Source organism: Lepidochelys olivacea, assembly GCF_965140295.1.
Source record: "Lepidochelys olivacea isolate rLepOli2 genome assembly, chromosome: 4".
Taxonomy (NCBI): domain Eukaryota; kingdom Metazoa; phylum Chordata; order Testudines; family Cheloniidae; genus Lepidochelys; species Lepidochelys olivacea.
Genome location: NC_140414.1, coordinates 35,119,086 through 35,139,789, shown reverse-complemented (window position 1 = coordinate 35,139,789; position 20,704 = coordinate 35,119,086). Strand labels below are relative to the sequence as shown.

At 43.2% G+C, this 20,704-nt stretch overlaps 1 protein-coding gene across 4 annotated transcripts in view; it reads right to left on the bottom strand.

Annotated features, from left to right (window-relative positions):
* The window catches only part of NFKB1 (nuclear factor kappa B subunit 1), a 96,838-nt gene that overhangs the window by 34,273 nt on the left and 41,861 nt on the right, over positions 1-20,704 (bottom strand). For all 4 annotated transcript variants that reach the window (XM_084625637.1, XM_084625634.1, XM_084625635.1 and 1 more), the window contains exons 6-11: positions 10,722-10,870; positions 8,637-8,800; positions 7,579-7,737; positions 4,193-4,297; positions 2,003-2,094; positions 1,269-1,407 (exon numbers count right to left, since the gene is read on the bottom strand). In XM_084625637.1, coding sequence (XP_084481763.1) covers positions 1,269-1,407; positions 2,003-2,094; positions 4,193-4,297; positions 7,579-7,737; positions 8,637-8,800; positions 10,722-10,870 — 808 coding nt within the window. The remainder of the gene's footprint in view (positions 1-1,268; positions 1,408-2,002; positions 2,095-4,192; positions 4,298-7,578; positions 7,738-8,636; positions 8,801-10,721; positions 10,871-20,704) is intronic.

Below are 20,704 nucleotides of genomic sequence, written 5' to 3'. Positions count from 1 at the left end.
GAAAAGGCATTTACAGAAATCATCATTCAATTATTTTCACCCCTCTAAAAACCACAAAAAAGTCAGCCTCAAAATTGGTGGGCTATATCTGGAGCAGTGTGAAATGTTTCTATACAATTTGGTCAAGGAGTTCCTGGATGCTAAAAATAGAGTTCACCTAAATTCAAATATCCACCTGAAAACATGGAAATTTCTCAGCAAACATCACTTTCTGCTGCTTATTATACCAAAATATAAATAACTCACTATCCCTGCACATGTCTTTGTTTTGTCCACCTGTTTTCTCTTGTCACAAGCTAAATCCTCAATCCTGCAAATGCTTATGTATATGCTTTAAAGCACACGAGTAGTCATTGACTTCAACAAGACTATTCCTGCGCTTAAAGTTAAGCACATATGCATATGCTACTGGATCAGGGCTTAAGATCATAAGCTACTGCCTTTTATTACATCTGCGTAGTATGGTGCCGAGCAGAACAGGCCCTGATCCCTGATTGGGACCCCTGAGCTCGGCCATCATACAAATATTTTTATTACTATTTATTATTAATGCTAACATGAACACGAAGAACAACCTTATAATTCAGTCAGATTAATTCACAGCATAGTGATTTAAAAAGTATTGATCCACTGGGTAAGCTTCCTGACACTGAACAACATAGTCACCGGGTCTGATTCCAACTGTTACATTTCACCTAAAAGATTTACAATATTGTCATGGAAAAAAACCACACCAATCACACCACCCTTCCTCTTGCAAAGGGTGCCAGGGGGTTATTTAACGAACACAAGTGTTTAGGACTAGAGCTGGTCAATGAAAGAGAAATACAAAATATATTTTCTATTTTCTCACCAGTTCTAGTCAGGACCCTGGTTTTATGTTTCATCTGAAAGGCAGCACGGGCAGTACAATAACCTTGAGTATTGTTTCAGAAGTGACCGGGAAAAAAGCGCCACCTACTGCATATATACATTCTAGGTGTATAAGATACCAGTTGACACTAATCCCTTGTAGGGACCTGTGTGTTTCCTGCACAACAGTCCAACATAAAATATCGAAGTAAACACATTCTGCTCTGACTAGTTCTGCCCTGACCAGTTTTTCCATTAGTTCTGCCCAATATGAGCAGTCAAGTACAGTATTTTCTAGAGGTAAAAAACCATAGAACAAGGACATTACCCAACATTAGGAAATAGGTGAGGGCTCTGCTGTTTCACAAACAGGATATTTCCCCTTTGTAATGCATGGAACAGGTTCAATGAATTACCTTTGATTTCAGGGTAGTACAGAAATGGCTTTGGCTCACTTGTTTCCAGATCAGATTTCCGCCGTAGTTGGACAAACACAGATGCTGGTTTTGTGATATTGACATCTCTGTACTTTGGGGTTTTGAATACAATAGCAAACTGTGAAAAACATTGATCATCAGGTTGTCAGGAATAGAGTTTTCTGAAATAAGATAGTGTTTTACATCTAACTTTTTGTATTTGGGGGCATTTTACTTAGTTACAGCTGAGAGGAAAATCTCACTTGCGTGAAGGCTACCACAACTATACGTTCCCGTTTTATTTTTCACTTCTAGTTTGGAGCTAATTACAGTTTAAATGCCTTTTATCTAATACATGTAGGTACTGTATTTTTCTCTCTTGCTTTATCTTTTTTTCATGGTGTCCTTAGTATTCCTGTAGGAACTCTGGAGACATTTTACCCTGTACTATTTTTCCATAGACGTGCCTTACATCTCTCCCTTACCATTACTTTCACACCATAGTTTTCAAATTTCCTTTTAGTGTGTTTGTAACTTTCATCGGCACTATGATTTACAGATTAAATTAAATCTGGGCCATATTTATTCTTCTGAAGTAAGAGAGGGAAGATAGTGACTGCGAAAATTAGTATTGGGATTTAGAGCCTTTCACGACTAAGCCATTGGTTCAAATGGGGCCCTACTAGCTAAAGAATTGAAAGCCGTTAGCAAATGACAGCTATTTGGTCACTTACCTGCCTATGTACATCTGTAGGAGAAAAATCTCCAAAGCCTTCCCATACACCACCATTTTCATCCTCTTCATAAAAACGAATTTGAATATCATCTGCAAACAGTGCGAGAGTGTTAATTCCTCTAGGTTTTTTTTAAGCTTTTGGTTAAATCAATTTCGAATAAAAAATAATATGGTGGATGGCAGTTCTAACAGTGGATTTTGGGAGATTATATTTTTCCTAGCACTGATTCATACTGTATACTATAAACAACAATAAATGATTTTTGGTAAAGGAAAATAATTCTCTCTGATGCTGAATTTCACCCAGTATTTGTTTTCTGTGGTAATGTGTTACATTTAGAAGAATACATTAAACATCAAGAACTTTACCCCTCTCAAGTATGATAAATTTAAGAAGATTTATATGAACATTATTTCCACCAGTTTTACGCTGATGTAATTCTTGTGATTTCAGTGGAGTTACTCATGTTTTAAACTGGTGTGAGTGGAGAATCAGGTTCACTTCTTCTTCCTGTTCTATGGTTAAACAGGATTAGTGCAGTAGCTCAATACAGAGTAACTGTAGGGATGGGATAACTTATGGTGTGAAATATAGGACCCCCAGCCCACCAGTCTGAATTCTGAAAACTGAATGAAACTTGAACTGTTCAGGTTCAAGTTCTATTTACTGCTGGCAAAAAGCCACTTCTCAGCTACTGCTTAGAGTGGCAGCAGCTACTTTCAGCAGCAGTCCTGAGCTAAGTGCTCTCCAGCAATGCATTTCCTCTCCCCTTCACAAAGCAGTGCGAGGGGTAGAGATGTTTCTGTCAGGCTGGGGGCCCTCTGCATAGACCTCTTTGGAGAGGTGGAGAAAACAGGCCACCCTGAGGACTCTTTCCTCGGCATCCTGGGGAGGGGAAATACGAAACGCCCATTTTTTGCCTTTGGCTAATGGCAAGGAACTCTTTATCTTCCTAATCAATGGGAAGGGGCCTTGGGGTAGGTGGGCTGCTTCCTCCTGATCCCCAATCTGGCAGCATTCAGATTTAGAAACACTCCTTCCAATGTTGCTGCCGTGTGCATTCAAGTTTCCGAGAGCACAGAGGTTTGAGAGAGTGACGGTGTCAGGGGAAACCCCGCTCAGACTAAGGGGAAACCCCACTTCGGAGTTTCCATTTATTCAGACTTTTTTTTAAAAAAATTGCATTTTACTTAATCCCCTGGAAAGGCTGTGGATTTACAGTGTTAAGGAGAAAAAAACATTTCCCCAAACTCAACCAGTTTCTCTCTTCCCTACAGAACTACACAGTATGCTGTCTTCTCCCACACCCTTCTCTGCTGCAGCGTGGAATAACAGAAAATGCCTGAATCATTTAACAACTCTACTCTACAGTCAGGTAGAGAACTGTACATGCTGTTGTAGCGATAAAGTATATCTGTGGGTCCTTGTTTTAATCTACAGATTGAAACACTCCAAGCCCCCTTTTTCTTTTCTGTTTACTTCCATCTATGAATAGGAAACCAGAATATTATAAACAAAGGCCAATATGTTAAAATTTGAGCATCTTAAATTAAGCATCCAAATCCATATTTAGAGCCTGATCCCGCAAACACTTCATTCCAGGAATAATGTTTACAACTGTGAGTCCACAGGATGCCTCACATTGCACAAGCCTGACACCTGGTAGTAACTATTTACAGGTTCATTCCCTTTGACATCTACATAAATATGGCCTGATTACTGGCAGTACTGAGCACCTGCAGCTCCCACTACACATTATACAAGGGGTTGGAGGCACCATAGGGGTGTGGTCATGGGTCCACAATTGCACATATCCAGTGTTCACAAACCCTGACAACCTGGGGGGCTAGAACAGAAACTTCAGAGGGGCTGGGGTGGCGTCCTGGTCAGTCTGCTGGTTGGGGGAGAGGGAAAAGGGTACGTGAATTTCTTTCCCCCAACTCTCCAGGCTGTTCCCCCTACAAATTACTCGTGGGTGAGCGGTGTAAGATCACTAATCGCTGCCCTAATCACTGCTGGCCTGATTTTCAGAAATGCTGAGAACTCACAAATTCTGCCGAAGTTAATGGGAGCGGTGTTGGCACAGGACCTTTGACTGCTAGGCCACCATGAGAAACATAGCAAAGCTACTTTATAATCCCAATCAAAGGGGCCGATTCAGAACACCAGACAGTTTGGGGCTCTTACCTTTCTGAACCTTGTCACAAAGAAGGTAAATCTCCTCTCCTCCTGTCACACACCCTGCTGTTCTGTCCATTCTTACAATCTTTAAATTGGATGCATTGGGGGCTTCTGTCAAAAGGGAAGAGTTGAAACAAGATGTTATTCTGCTGACAGCTGTAGGCTAAAAATTGGTTTGTCAGGGTTTGGTTTTAATCCATAATGGTCAGTAAACATTACTTTGGGCTGATGCACTGAAATCGACGAAAAACGTATCAATGGGTAAGGGTCGGCATGCCTGCAGGGACTGGGTGCCACTGGCCCTGCAGCTGTGCAGGGAGCCCTGTTCAGCTCTACTGTCACGGCCCGATTTGCACACCAGCCAGGAATGTGGGAGCTGTCCCCAGGCAGCAACATGTTCAGCAGCACCCTGTGGTCAAGGGCTCGGCCTCCCTGGCCAGGGGGTTCTCTGCTTCACAGGGCCAGGACGACCAGAGCCTCCTCCCCCACCTTGCACTCTGGTGTCTTTGGCCCGTCAGCCACACAGAGAGCCCCCTGCAGCCCCACTGTCAGCACTGCCCTGACTCTAACCCCAACCCTGCCATCCCAGCAGTAACCCTAAACATAGTTAAAAACAGAAAATAAAATCTTAAAAACAGAAATGGAGAAAAAAACATCAAAATTAGAAAAAAATATAAAATTCTGCCACGCCTAGTGAACAAGAAAGCACAGAAATGGGATAAAAGGCAAATCTCAAACAAGAATCACATGGTACTGACTGGATTCCTTGTCTTGTGAAAGTGAAGGATGAACCACTAATTTTTCAACTTAAGGGCCTGATTTTGTACTCCTTATGCAGGCAAAACTCCCACTGACTTCTGTAGAAATTTTGCCTGACTATGGACTACAAATAAGGGATGCATCCAAAGAAGTGAGCTGTAGCTCACAAAAGCTTATGCTCAAATAAATGTGTTAGTCTCTAAGGTGCCGCAAGTCTCCTGTTCTTTGTTCACTACTGTGTTAGTCCTGTATGAGCACTATACCAGTCAAGTAGTGCAGTGGGGAATCAGGACTCAAGACCCTCCATTGTTACTAATTAGGTTAAAAAAAAAAAGCCATGTGAGAACTGCATCACATTTTCTCTCTTGTGCTCTTGAAATCGGTTAGTGTGGCACCACTAACTGCTTGATATGGTGTGTGTGTGTGTACATCACTATATACTTGTACATCTCCTGTTTCTTTACTGCTCTGTGGCCTACCTAAAAAGAGTTTGTTAGTCCCTGTCCAGTTCACAGTGGACTGGGGTCCACATCGCCACCATCAAAACTGGCGATTATTTGCAGTCTCAGTAGATATGTCAAGAGTTAAAAGGGCCCTGGACACAGAACTGTCCTCACACCATTACAGATAGCAGCTTCAGGTGAGGTGTGAGACACAACGGCAGGACAGCATGGCAGAAGCCTGCATTGCCACATGCTGCACCCGTACTGCAGTGCACTAGATTCACCTAAAAACAAATTAAAAGAAAAAAAAATCCCTGTTTCTTTTGAAATAAATGAATTCAGTTGGTGGTCTCAGATACTCTGGTCACTGGCAGTGGCATGAAAACCTAGACAGTGAGAGAGATAGGTGCATCTATTTCCTCCACCTTCCCCACAAATGGAAGATAGACTTTGATGCTCAGACTTAAAAACAACAACAAAAAGCATAAAGCAACATTCAACTTCCTTTCAATGTGGCTTGGCATACACTATACCTCAGTCTGTACTGTAACTTCCCCCCCTACTTATTGTATCAATATGCAGATATGTGTTACCGTAATGAAAGCATATTGGAATTATAACAGATACTAAAGTAAACCAACAACATTCCTCAAAGACACCACTTGGTAGTTCACATCACCCTCCAGATGAAGAGTCTGGGGCTTTTACTCTTCCAGAAAATGCAAGTAATATAATGCAAAAAAAAGTACATACTTTTTCTGGATTATTATTGCACGAATATTGCTAAATTGGTAGTCATAAGTAGCAGGTAGGAGAATTGGAGAATTAGAGGGGGTTCAGAGAAGGGCAATGGAATGGGAAAAGCTCTCATATGGAGAGAGATTGAAAAGATTGGGATTGTTTCCCTCAGAAAGGAGATGAACAGAGTGGACACGATAAAAGTGTATATAAAATAATGAATGGTCTAGAGATGGTAGATCAAGAACTTCTGTTCTTCCCATCTCATAACACAAGGACAAGAGGAGATTCAATTAAATTATAAAATGGCAAATTCAAAAGGGCTGCAAGGAAATACTTTTTTCCCAGAATGTACAACTAGAACATAAGAACAGCCATACCAGGTCAGACCAAAGGTCCATCTAACCCAGGGTCCTGTCTTCCAACAGTGGCCTGTGTCAGGTGCTTCAGAGGGAATGAACAGAACAGGTAATCATCAAGTGATCCATCCCCTGTCACCCATTCCCAGCTTCTGGCAAACAGAAGCTAGGGATACCCATTAGATTGTGGAACTCTTTGCCACAGGAAATTGTTGAGGTCAAGAACTTATCAAGATTCAGAAAGGAACTGGACATTTATATGAATAACAAGAATAACAAAGGTTGTCATAATAGTAAAATTATTTTGGAAGACATATGTGATGGGGTATACAAACCCCTCACTGGAGCTGAAGGGGTTAAAGGACTATACTGGGTCCAGGTAGCCCTGCCCCTCCAACCCTGCAGAGCGTGCTCCAACTGGAGACAGGGTTGAAAAGGGAGCAACCCAGCTCAGAAGGGGGAGGATGAGGAGGAGTGCAAACCTATCCTGAAGATGCTTGCCAAAAGGGGCTGAAGAAGCCTCCTTGAAGAAAAAGGACTGTATGCGGAGCCCAGCTGGGGCTGGCAGTTTAGTTTCCTTTTTCCTTGTTCTTTTCTCCTTATCTGGGGGCAGAAGCTGAGGGAAGGAAGCGGTGGTAGGAAGCAACCCAAAAAAGGTTGCTCAGAGGGCTCCTCCCAAAGGCCAAACACTGCTGATCTACCTAGGGCCCTGGGTTGGAGCCTAGTGGAATGGGTGAGCCTGGGCTCTCCTACCACTGCTCTACAACTGAGTGGATGCTAACCGTTAGGCCCCTCAGCCCACCAAGAACCCCATTACAGGATATTAAACCTCATGCTTCAGGGCTTAGGCCACTCTCTTGCTACTAGAGACCTGGATGACACCCAATGTGAGGGGCAGATTATCCCACATCAGCCTAATGTGGGGTTCTTACACCTCCCTCAAGCATGGGGCACTGGCTACTGTCAGAGACAGAATAGGTACTAACTGGACCTTGGGTCTGATCCAGTCTGGCGATTCCTATGGCCTACGTTCCTAGAAAGGGAAAGTAAGACCGTGCCTGTTAAAAAGGACATGAAAGCCAAATGTACTTACTGCTGTCATATATTGCATCTGATATGACAGGATCAAGTCTTCTTGTGAAGCTGCCAGTGCTGTCGGGGAGGAAGGCTGTGAACATGAGTCGCACCACGCTGAGGTCCATCTCTTTAGTCTGCTGAAGGGCTGCCTGACGGATGATTTCTCTTTCCCGCTCTAGAACCAATCAATAGCAGAGATAAATTGGAACAACAAGGGGAAAAACAATTCTACCTCCAAAAAGCACTGATAAAAGCTGCTTTTTTTTTTTTTTTTAAACCATGAGCTTCAATTCTTATTTTTATTTGGAAAATAGTAAACGGGTAATTCATTGCATTCTGCACTTGTAATAAACGGAGTGACATGCAATTTGTTGCCTGCAAATTATTATTTCTATTGCACCCAAAATTGTGCCAGGCACCTCGCAAACATACAAAAACAGGCACACTCCTGGCCCTGCGGAGTTTACAATGGGTGGAAATACAATAAAGAAGGACAATGATAAGACACAGCAGCTATTTAAGCAAAGTTCACCTGTAGAAGCTGGCACTAACCAGCAGTAAAATAAGTAAGTATTCTCTAACTTCTGGCTGTGCCATAGTCAGAGCTGGATTGGCCCTTCAGTCCTTCATTAATTCTCTGGGAGCAATGCCGGCCCAAGGTTTTGCAGGTACATGTGTCAAGCAGGGGTTGGAGGGATGATCTTGCCCCAGAGGGATCTCTGTTCTGCCTACAACCACTTAAAGGGTCCAATCGCTCTCCACGGTAATACAAAGTGACTCAGTTTCCCTGAGGGTACTGAACCCCTAGGGGTTGAAGATGGAGGCATTGTTGGTGGAACTCGTGCACAGGAGTAAATGTTGTAGAAATCTAGGAGAGAGGGTTGTTTGGCTCTGCATGCCTGAAGATCCCAAAAGCAAAGGACCTCTCAAAACGCACAGCTGGGGGCAGACTACCTAGGGAGCCTACTAAGACATCATCCTGGCTGAGAATCTGTGTTTCTTGGAGCAAAATCTATTATCAACAACACATGTTCTCAAGATCCATGATAACCAAATGAATAACATCGCACCCACCTGTTAGTTGTCTCTCTCCACCACCTTCTGCTTGTATATAGTTGAGTTCAGGATGCACTAGGAGCCCAGGATTGTATCCTTTTTTACAGGCATCTGTCATTCGTGCTTCCAGAGTTTCAAACACTTTCTTCTTTGTGACATGAAGTATCCCTAGGTTTGGAAACCTACACAATATGATTGAAGAAATATTTTCTTAGTCCCTTATGCAGAAGTTGCCCATAGTCTCTCTTTGTAACCATAATCATTTGGGGTTGATCCAAAGTCCACCGAAGTCAATGGAAAGACTAAATTTTCAAATGTGGGTGATCGAGCAGTACTTACAAAATGTGTGGGCACCCACTGCATATGCAAAACCTAAATCACCGTGTGCCAGTGGTCCTGTGGGTGCAAAAAACAGGTAACCTGACACACAAGTAACCATTTGCATGAGCAGTTACTGATTTTGTGCATGTGTTCATGTTGTGGATACAACCGAGGAAACAATATTTGAAAATTTGGCTCTCATTATCTATGTGTACTCTATCTTGGTAATGTCATAACCAGAGATGTTCAAACTCATGAATTCTGTAGGGAGAAGAGTTAGATTTTAAAGAACCCTAGCGGTCTTCTATATTTTTTAACTACTGTGCAAAAATCCTATTCAGATAAGCTAAATCAGAGTCCTAGAGGATTATGGGAGCAAGCTAAAAACAGTGCAACGATTTCCAAAGGATAAGAAATTTACTAGTATGGTTTTTATTAGGCATTCAGTGAAACACTGCAGATACCAAGTTTCAGAGGGGTAACCATGTTAAGTCTGTATCAGTAAAAACAATGAGTCCTTGTGGCACCTTAGAAACTAACAAATTTATTTGGGCATAAGCTTTCGCAGGATATAACCCACTTCATCAGATCCATGGAGTGGAAAATACAGTAAACAGGTATAAATGAATCCCATGAAAGCTGATGCCCAAATAAATTTGCTAGTCTCTAAGGTGCCACAAGGACCCCTGGTTTTTTTTCCCAGATATCAAGTTGAGTGAAAATGTCCAAAATATAAGACCTATGTTTCAAAAGAGCTGTTGGCACATTTAAAAATGATCAATTAGTTCTGGAACTAGCATGGAATGAAGTCGATATTCCAATTTTCATATGGGTCAGTTGAGGACAGAAAGGCTGTTTCTAAATATCATATGAGAAACTACACAGAAGTTTAATAGGAAACATGCCAAAGGATTATTTCAGATAAAACTATTTAAACGCCTACAACAAGCCAAGTTAGCACACTGCTCTTTAACATCAAAAAGTTACAGCATTTAAAAGAAGTCTCACTCCCTCTCTACTTTTTAGACTTCATCATCTTCACTAAGAAAGACATTCAGGAGATCATGGGAGTAAAACTCACAACTAAGAGCCTCCTTGAAACCTGATACACACCTGAAATCAGACATTAGCCTGAGTATCGTATAGTGATATTAACATTTACTCTTTTAAACCAAGACCAGACTGTTATTTTAGTATGATCTTTATTGATTAAACAGTTTTATTTATTTAATGTTCTTATGTTTATACTTGTCTTGTTTTAATTTCCATTTTACTAATTTCTATTTTCTTAATTCTTTTTCTGCTCTGATGGATTACTATAAGAGATGATTGGCAAATTTAAATGAAAATGGAAAACTAATGAAAACTGTAACAAGAGGTCAAGAAAAATTTTACAATTCTGCCATACCCAATTTCTGACCAGTTCTAAATACATTTTTAAATAAACTTTTAATACAGATCTGGATTGCACCTGGAAGGTGCCTGTTTGCAGATCTCCAAAAATCATATTAAAAATTATTTGCTTATATCTCTTTAACTTTTCCAGATTCTTATAATTCCAAAATATACCCTCTATCTCCTACATGTCAGTGTCTTCTAAATAGGGATAAACTGAGACCACATTTATTTTTCCATTTTAAGGTATGAGCAAAGTACATAGCAGAAAGTGAAGGACTAATGCTCCATTTAATGGTTTACCTTTACAATTTTCGTCTCTCCAGTTACAGTTTTTATACTCGATTCTCTGCCCACTAGCTTTGCCAAATATATCAGTGTACTCACCCTACTACCATATCCTTCGGTCCTGCATTAACTGTGCATACTCCTTCCTCACAATATTTACCCACCAAGCTGTGGGCATGCAGGTGTACGCTTTTTCCATTAGTAACTAACTGGACAATTACTTTTGCAGGCCCAACATAATTGAAGATCTGTAAACAAGCATAACAAATATTTTAAAAAAACAGAACATCACCATTAATCTAAGTAGGTATTTTCTGTCACTTTGATATCTGAGCACAAACAAATTTGAATACAACATGTATGTTTTCATTCCTTCCTTCGTAAAATACAAACAAGATAAAATGATTGTCCCGTATCACCAAAGTGGAGAGTTTTATCAATCCATTTACTAACTGTTTTATTTTTTTTCAAATTAAATGCAACAAAAATAAATTAAACTCAACGTACAAATAGCAGGAGTGTAAACAGAAATAATGAGAAAAACAGTTCAAGAGAGGCACTTATACCCATTTTTCAGAAAATAATTAAAGTAAATATTTCACTTTGGCCTTTTGCGCTAAGTAGGTTAAATTCATTCAGTAGATTGCATTCTCAGTAGACATTAAAGCATGTTAAGAAGTTCAGCGAAATGGTATGTGTTTAGCATTAAGAAAGTGCATTGTTTTGCTGAATGTAAAAGTGCTCTCAAAAAGTTAAGATTGAAATATTATATAGATGACTGCATTTTCTTTACAATGCTGCGTTCTCATTCTAATAATCCCCTTTGGCAGAGGTTTTACAGACAGACATTTGGCATGGAATTCATTCAATATTCATAAGAAAGTATTCTACATTGGCTCAAAAAACTACATCGATCTGAGGCACTTACAATAGCCTCCATTACCATAGTATCTTAGTACTCACAATCAACACATTTATCCTTCCAACACCCCTGTCAGACAAGGAAGTACTGTCCCCATTTTACAGATGGGGAACTGAGGGGCAGAGAGACTCCCCAACGATCACAGAGGAAATCTGTGACAGAGCAGGGAATTGAATCTGGGTTTCAGGATAGCATCCTAACAACCGGACCATCTTCCACTTCACACACAAGGCCCGGTTCTGAAAATACGAATGCACATGGTTTGTTTTTTTTTAACTCACATGCATAGTTCCACTGAACTACACATGAGAAAAAAAGATAAGCACATGCATAAGTTTCTGCGGGATTGGGATAATGGTAAACTGAGTGTGTAGGACCACTGGTGCAGAATTGTGTAGAACTCTGTCTCCTAGCTTCTTACAACATCTTTTTTTCTGACACAATGTTAAAAATTATGGTTATAAAAATAAGTGATGCCACAGAAATTGTACAAATGAAAAAGCACTGCTCAAATAGCAATTTTATAAGGGCTTTATTTTATCCATGACATCATTCACATCTCTGACTAGCTGCTCTCATAAGATGAGTTCACCAGCTGATTATCAGTTATCTACATATTTTAAATTATACTTAGTGTAAAATCTTCAAACCCATACCCATTGTTTCTTAAACGCCCTTCCCACAGTTTCACTTAATTAACTAACCAGTTTATCAAGAAGTCTTTTCTCACATTTAGCCTCAGGTGAACTTGTATATTTAATCAACCAGAATACCGAAGGATAAGCATACACAAACCAGTCAGACAAACAACCAGTTCTACAAACCATTCTTCCTGAAGGAAAAAATAACAATCATGTAACGAAAGTGAGGTTGATGAAGAACAACTTGACATCCCATCACATTCTCAGGCCTGAAATGCACTGGAAATCACTTTGCAGTGGTTAGAAAGACAAGAAGAAAGTGATGCAGTAAACCATGCTGCAGTTACTCACTGCACCTACTGTATTTTTGGTATTTTCAATTTTATGAACTTTTTGATTTGATGAATTCCTCAATCCTCAACGAGTTTGTAAATGTTGGTTCTACTGTACAGTAAGAGTGATGACTAAATTACTTCAGCTTCTTGTATTGATAAGACTGATAATCAGAACTCACCATTATTTCACCACTCTAACATGTGTTGCTTACTTTTTTTGTTTCCTTTAGCTCTTCTTGAGCCCATTACACTTGGAACAGTCTCAACATTTGCCAAGTGCACTCCCACACGACTCCCTCCTACTCACTACTTAAAGCTAACCAGTTTCCAGGAAGCATGTGTCTGTGAAAATCCTCTCATAACCCACTTGTCTGCTACTTGTTTTACCTGTACCGTACAATAAAAATGCCTCTAGTTTGAGAGCGTGACGTGGTCTAAACATATGTCTAGCTCACATGAACTAACCCCAGCTCTGATAGTGAATCAACCTACAGCCTTGACCAAGTCACACTGCCTCATCTTCCTCGTTTGTTAAATGGGTGTGATAATACCTACTTGTCAACCTCAAAGAGGTATGATGATTAATTAACATTTACAAAATGATTTGAGAATGAAAATTGTTACTTATGTGCCAAGTATGATGATGATGATGATAATGATTAATAACTCCTAGGACACATTATTTCCTCTTTTTGACATATGCATTTTCACTGTTATAAGGTGCATTGTGTATCTATATTGCTATATAAATGATAAATAATAAATAACGTGCATGTTCCGTATTTGTGTCAAAATCGCTCAAGACAGTTCTGCATCAGCTGTTCAAACCACAGGGAAACTGTATCTAGCGCTGCTGGGTTTTAAGGACTTTCCAAAACATCTGAAAGCAGAACATTTAACTACGTGGTATCAAGATTGTAATCTTCAAACGGTTTACTCAGCTCAACACAGTCTTTGTAATCTGCATAGGGAGAGAAGCCAAAGTTCTCTAAAACGTAACTTGTATATAGATTGTTAGATCATTAAGCCAGAAGGGAGCAATGTGATCATCTGGTCTGACCTCCGGCATAAGACAGGCGATAGACTTCCCCAAATTAATTCCTGTTTGAACTAGAACATATATTTTAGAAACACATCCACTCCTGATTTAAAAACTGCCAATGATGGAAAATCCACCACAAACCTCGGAGTAAGTTATTCCCATGGTTATTTACGCTCAATGGTAAAAATATGTGCCTTATTTCAAGTCTGAATTTGTCTACCTTCAACTTCCACCAACTGGATCATGTTATACCTTTGTCTGCTAGATTGAAGAGCCCATTGTCAAAAGTTTTGTTCCCTATGTAGCTACTTACAGAGTTTGATGCAAGTCACCCTATAATCTTCTCTTTGATAAAATAAACAGATCACTCCATTATCTTCTCTTTCATAAAATACACAGCTTGAGCTCCTGGAGTTTCTCATTTTAAGGCATGGTTTCTGAGCCTTTAACCACTCCCACGGTTCTACTCTGAACTCTCTCCAATTTTTCAACATCCTTCTTGAATTGTGGACACTGTTCACAGTACTTCACAATTAATTCTAAGTTATATCTGGTAATAGATCAGTTGCATATGTATTTGTCAATTTTTTTCCACTAAGAACTCCAAAAACAGCCACAGACATTAATTACTGACTAGTACATTATTTCTAGAAAGTTATACAAAATGTATCGGTGCTGAACATCTAGAGACATTCAGATACTACAGTGATTTGTGCCAACATAACAAGAAAGATAAAATAAAATGTGGCAAGAAGGATGTGTTCAGCTGTTACAAGAATATCTAAATGTCACTAAATGTACAGTTAAAAAAACCCAAGCCTATTGTTTAACAAGGAAATTACTAAATATTTGGTTTCTAAGGAGCCAATTACTATCAAAGACAAGAAAAAGAAAATAAGGAGTCCCAGGAAGAGTATAGTTGCAGAATTTGCTGTGCATCCACCATAGGGAAGCAGTGTTCAGTTCACCTAATCTGATAAAGTTAAAAATGCTGCACAGTCACATTTATCTGATGTTTCTGTTTAAGAGACAGATTTGTTTTAGAGATTAAAGGGACATCTTGAGAGCTAGTGAATTTCAAAACGTAAGTTGAAAGTAGTTTCAACTGCTTCACAGCTCCATGAGTCTGCTCAGCAGTTTTTATGCTTTACAAATCACATTTTCCTATTTTAAAGATGTTTTTCTGTACCTCATACAAGCAAGTGAAACTGACTTACTGATTAGAGAGACCAAACAGCAAAACTAACTATTCAAAGTGCTGTGAAATGCATGAAGTCAATAAACTAAAAATTGGGAAGCCACCCCTTCTTTCACATCTCTTTCAGTTATAGCAACATTTGGCCGAAGTTCTGAAAAAACTTCAAAATGTGAGTAACTTTACACATGTGAGTAATTCCATTATATCTGGGTGTAAAGTTACTCACTTGTGTAGGTGTTTGCAGGATTTGCACAGCCTTAGCTGTTACTTAGAAGTAAAACATTTTTAGGCCACAGTGTGATATTTTCAGTTGACAGTGTCCCTAAAATTTGGGTGCCTAAAATTTAGACAACTGCGTACATACTTCTACATCTAAATATAAATGACTTCCTAATTTGATTGAAGTCAGTGGGAGCTGCAGGTCTTCAGCTCCTCTGAAAATCAATTTATTTGGGTGCCAAATTTCAGAGTTAGGTGCTCAGCTTAAAAAATAAAAAGTTACCTACATTTTTGTAACTGTTGTTCTTTGAGATATGTTGCTCATGTTCATTCCATTGGGAATGTTCACGCCCACATGCACAGTTGTCGGAGATTTTTGCCTTAGCGATACCCATAGGGTCGGCTGTAGCGCCCTCTTGAATGCTGCGCTCAAGCACCGGTATATTAGGCGCTGCTGATCCTATGCCCTCTCAGTTCCTTCTGGCCGGCAACCCACAACAGGTAGGAGGGCAGGTAATGGAATGGACATGAGCGACACATCTCGAAGAACAACAGTTACAAAAAGGTAGGTAACCATTTTTTCTTCTTCAAGTGCTTGCTCATGTCGATTCCATTCTAGGAGACTCACAAGCAGTGTCTTTGGAAGTGGGCTTAAAGTCCACAGTTTAGCGGCTTACAATACTGCTCTGCATCATCCCTGGGTCTGTTGGGTAAATGTGTAATGGGCCATGAACGCGTGGATGGCTGACCAGGTGGCCGCCCTACAGATGTCCTGGATAGGCACTTGGGCTTGAAAAGCTGCCGAAGAGGCTTGCGCACTGGTTGAGTGGGTGGTGACAATTGCTGGAGGTGGCATCTTTGCCTAATCAAAGCAGCAGTGAATATAGGCAGTGATCCAAGAAGCAATTCTTTGAGCGGACACTGGATGACTTTTCATCCTGTTGGCCACTGTGACGACAATTGCATTGACTTGCAGAATGGCTTGGTCCTTTCAATGTAAAAGGCTAGTGCTCTCCTGACATCTAGGGAATGCTGCAGATGCTCCTCCTCCTCCTCCTTACGCGGCTTTGAAAAGAAGACAGGCAAGTAAATGTCCTGGCCCGTATGAAACTGCGAGACCACCTTGGGCAGGAAAGCCGGGTGTGGCCGCAGCTGGACCCGGTCTTTTCAGAAGACTGTTTAGGGTGGTTCCATAAGACTGTTTAGGGTAAGCGCCCTCATCTTGGAGACCCAGCGGCCGGATGTTATTGCAACTAGGAACGGGACCTTCCAGGACAAGAGAAGGAGAGAGCAGGAAGCCAAAGGCTCAAAGGGGGTCCTGTGAGCTGTGACACCACAAGATTCAGGTCCCAGGGTGGAATGGGGTCCCTGATGTGCAGGTAGAGGCACTCAAGGCCCTGGAGGAACATGGCAGTTATGTCCTGGGCGAAAACTGACCTGCCCTCGAGCAGTGGACGGAAGGCCGAAATAGCAGCCAAGTGGACCTTGATAGATGAAAAGGGACAGGCCTTGCAGCTTGAGATGCAGAAGGTAGTCCAGGATCAACTGCAGCGAGACCCGCTCAGGTCGACTGCCTTTGTCCAAGGTCCAATAAGTGAACCGCTTCCATTTGGCCAGGTAAGTCGCTGTGGTGGAGGGCTTTCTGCTGCCCAACAGGCCCTGAGCACTCCAGCTCCTCCGCATTTAACCATGTAGCAGCCAAGCCATCAGGTGCAGTGCGGCCAGGTTCAGATGCAGAAGACTGCCATGGTTTTGGGACAGCAGGTCCAGCCTGAGCAGCAGCCATAATGGAACAGCCACTAAGAGGTCCAGCAGCATGCTGAACCAATGCTGGCACAGCCTAGCCGGTACTATGAGGATTACCTTCACCTTCTCCTGATTGATTTTCATGAGGACTCTGTGAATCAGCGACACCGGAGGGAAGACATACAACAGAGCCCCAGACCACAGAAGCAGAAAAGTGTCCAACAGGCTCGGAGCCTCTGTCGATCCCCCGAATTGCGCTGAAAATGTGGCATTTCCGGTTTTGCCTGGACACGAACAGGTCCACCTGGGGAGTTCTGCACCTATGGAAGATGAAGCTGGCCACTTCCGGATGGAGGGACCAGTCGTGACGGGATGAGAAGGTCCTGCTGAGGGCAATCTGCCAAAGCGTTCCTGGCCTCGGGGAGTTGTGTGGCTTCTTCCAACCCTGATGTAGGATTTCACCACTATGTGAGTGACAATAATATGTGGACTGGGACCCTGACCACACAGTCCAGGCTGTGTCTATTGGGGACATAGACCGACACCAGCCACAACAGTAGCGGTCTAGGTGGAGCTGCGCGTGCTGGACTACCTAAGTGCAGGCCACCATGTGGCCCAATCATCGTAGGCACGTGAGAGCGGTGGTGAGAGGGTAAGCTTGCATGAGATCAGGTCTGCCAGGGCTTGGAACTGAACTTCGGGGAAAAAGACTCTACTGGCCTGAGTAGAGTCAAGGACTGCTCCAATAAACTCTATGCATTGTACAGGCATTAAGGTTGATTTTTTCTCGTTTATCAACAGCCCCAGGTGTTGGAGCAAATCAGGTGGAGCAAATCAGATTGAGATGCCGCTGCACCTGATGCCGGGACCAGCCCTTTATTAGCCAGTCGTCGAGGAATGGATACATTTGCATCCCTCAGAGCCTCAGATAAGCAGCCACTGGCGCTATGCGCTTTGTAAACACTTTTGGGGCTGACGAGAGATGGAAGGGCAGTGCTGTGAATTGAAAATGGCAGTGGCCCAACACAAAATGGAGGAAATGCCTGTGCCCCAGGAAAATGGAAATATAAGTCCTTTAAGTGGAGGGCAGCATACCAGTCTCCTGGATCCAGGGAGGGAATAATGGAGGCCAGAGAGACCGTGTGAAACTTTAACTTCCTGAGAGACTTGTTGAGGTGGCGCAGGTCTAAAATGGGTCTGAGGCTCCCTTTTGCTTTTGGGATTAGGAAATAGTGTGAGTAGAACCCTTTTTTCCTCAAGTCTGGAGGGACCTCCTCTACTGCCCCCAGGCATAGGAGGCTCTTGACTTCCTGAACAAGGAGTTGCTCGTGAGAAGGGTACCTGAAGAGGGACGGGGAAGGGGAGTGGGAGGGAGGGTCGGCCACGAACTGCAGGGTGAAGATATTATGTCGAGCACCCAACGGTCCGAGGTCAGCCACGTCCAGGCTGACCGGAAGGAGTGCAGGCGGTTGAGGAAAGGGGGGAGGATCCTGGGAAGTGACTGGGGTGCCATCCTCGGGTGCATCCTCATAACGCCTGCTTCTGGCTTCCTTGGCCTCTGGAAGAACCAAGCTGGGCAGAGGAACAGGAAGATGAAAGGTGAAGCCATTAAAATCCTTTGTCTCTGTCCTTCTTCCTGTAGGAGATGGACCAGGAGACACCCCAGGACCTCAACGGAGGCGGACAGAAAGGCTTTCTAGCCTGCTGAGGGGTGTGAAGGCCCAAGGAACGGAGGGTGGCATGGGAGTCTTTAAGGCCGTAGAGCTGTGCGTCGGTCAGAGCATGGCTCCCTCAAACAGAAGGTCCTGAAGGGTAGTCTCCATCTCCTGGGACAGCCCAGAGGACTATACCCAAGAGCTGCATCTCATGACCATCGCAGAGGTGACTACCCTGGCCGCTGAGTCCATAGCGTCCCAGGTCATCTGGAAGGCGCCTCTCGCCACCGCTTTGCCCTCGTCCACCAAGGCGGCTCACTCCTTGGCTCGGTCCTGTGAAGGCCCTCTTTAAACTTGCTAATGGAGTCCCACAGTTTGAAGCTGTACCTGCCTAGCAGGGCCTGATAGTTAGACACCCAAACTTGCAGGCTGGCTGTCAAATCAATTTTCCGGCCAACCAAGTCCAGCCTCTTGGCGTCTTTATTTTTTGGCATGTTGCTCGCCTGTCCCTTTCATTCACGGCAGATACGACCAGGATCACTCTGGAGGATGGGTGTACAGGTACTCAAACCCCTTTGTGGGGATATAGTACTTCTTTTCCGCTTTCTTGGAGGTAAGCAGAATGGAAGAGGGGGTCTGCCACACCGACTAGGCAATTTTAAGGACCTGTGGGTGGAAGGGCAATGCGATCCAGCCCAGGATGGAGGAGGGTATAACATTAACGAAGTTGTTGGACTCCTCCGCTAACTCCTCAACCTCCAAGTTCAGGTTGGCAACCACTCTTTTGAGCAGGGCCTGGTGCTCCCAGAAGTCGTCGGGGGTACTGCTCGTTAGCGAGGGGCCCGCCACCGCTTTGTCCAGAGACGAAGAAGATGATCGCATGGCAGGGGGAGGGGCGGCTGCCTCTTGCTCATTGGGGCCCACTGTGTTGCCCCTGCATCGGATTTGGCACTGTGCTGACTCGGGTGCCAGCTGTGCCAGGGGCAGCTTGTCTGATGCAGCCTGGGAGGAATGGTGGGAGTACAGAACCGGCATAATAGGTACCCCCCATGGGTTCCAGTACTGCCACTGAGCAGGCCATTGCCCCTACCTCCATGCCACCGCTGCAGGAGCCGCACTGCTCTTGTGGGTCAGTGGCATTTTGCCTTTTATAGATGAGGGGCTGAACTCCCCTTCAGGCTTGAACCATTGCCCTTCTGGTGACCAGGGAGGAGCCACAGATGCCTGAGTCTGCCAACTGTCCCTCTTTGGTGACCGGTAAGGACAGGGTGAGGACCAATGTTGCACAAAGAGTGGTACCAGGCAGCTGGAGACTGGTGTTGCAACTGGGAACGATCCCACACCAAGGGGGATTGACGCCTGGGAGACCGCCTAGGTGATGGAGATCTGTGAAGTGGCGAACTCTGGTGGGATGCCTGACAGTACGATGGGTACGGGGATTGGCGTTGTGACTCAGGTGTCCTGTGCCTTGCAGGCGGAGACCTTGGCTTTAGGGACCTGTGTTTTCTAATCAGGGACCAAAGCTGCGGTGATGCGGACCAACACCTGTGGTCCAGGGATTGGGAATGCTCTGCTGTTTTAGTGGGCAGCCCCATAACTGGCTTGCCCTTAGATGCCGGGGCCTGGCTTGATGTCTGCAGTGCCGATCGGCCTTTCCACTGGGCCTGCTTCGGGCACGGATGACCCTACAAGGGGCCAGAACCCCCTGCTGCTCCCAGAAGTCGGAGATGGGTCCCTGGCTGGGCCAATCACTCTAACTCTGAACAACTACTCTAACACTTAACTTAAAGGTCTAACTAAATACCTATCAACTAACAACAAAGGAGACAGAACAATAGACTGTAAGAACTGCTAATGCTCTTGTGATGCCAGACAAGGTGCTCCAACCAACCGTCATGGGCGGTAGGAAGGAACTGAGAGGACATCGGGTCAGCAGCACCTAATATACCAGTGCAAGAACACGGAACTCAAGAAGGTGCTATAGCCGATCCTACGGGTACTGCTAAGGCAAAAATCTCTGACTGTGCACATGGACGCACACAAACATAGAATGGAATTGACATGAGCAGGCACTCGAAGAAGAAACCAAGTTTGGCAATTTTGGCCTAAAGGAAGTCAATGGCTCAAATTCAGTCCTGGCAATAATGGATGCAACTCTCATTGATTTCAGCCTTGGATGAATTTGGTCCAATGCGTTTTGCTTAAAAGGAAACAAAGACTTATTATAACAAGTTATGTTCATGCTTGAATACTGATCATTTCATTTAAAAGCAATTGGGGAATAAAGAGTAACTTTAATTATCTTTTAACATGTGTTCTTAATA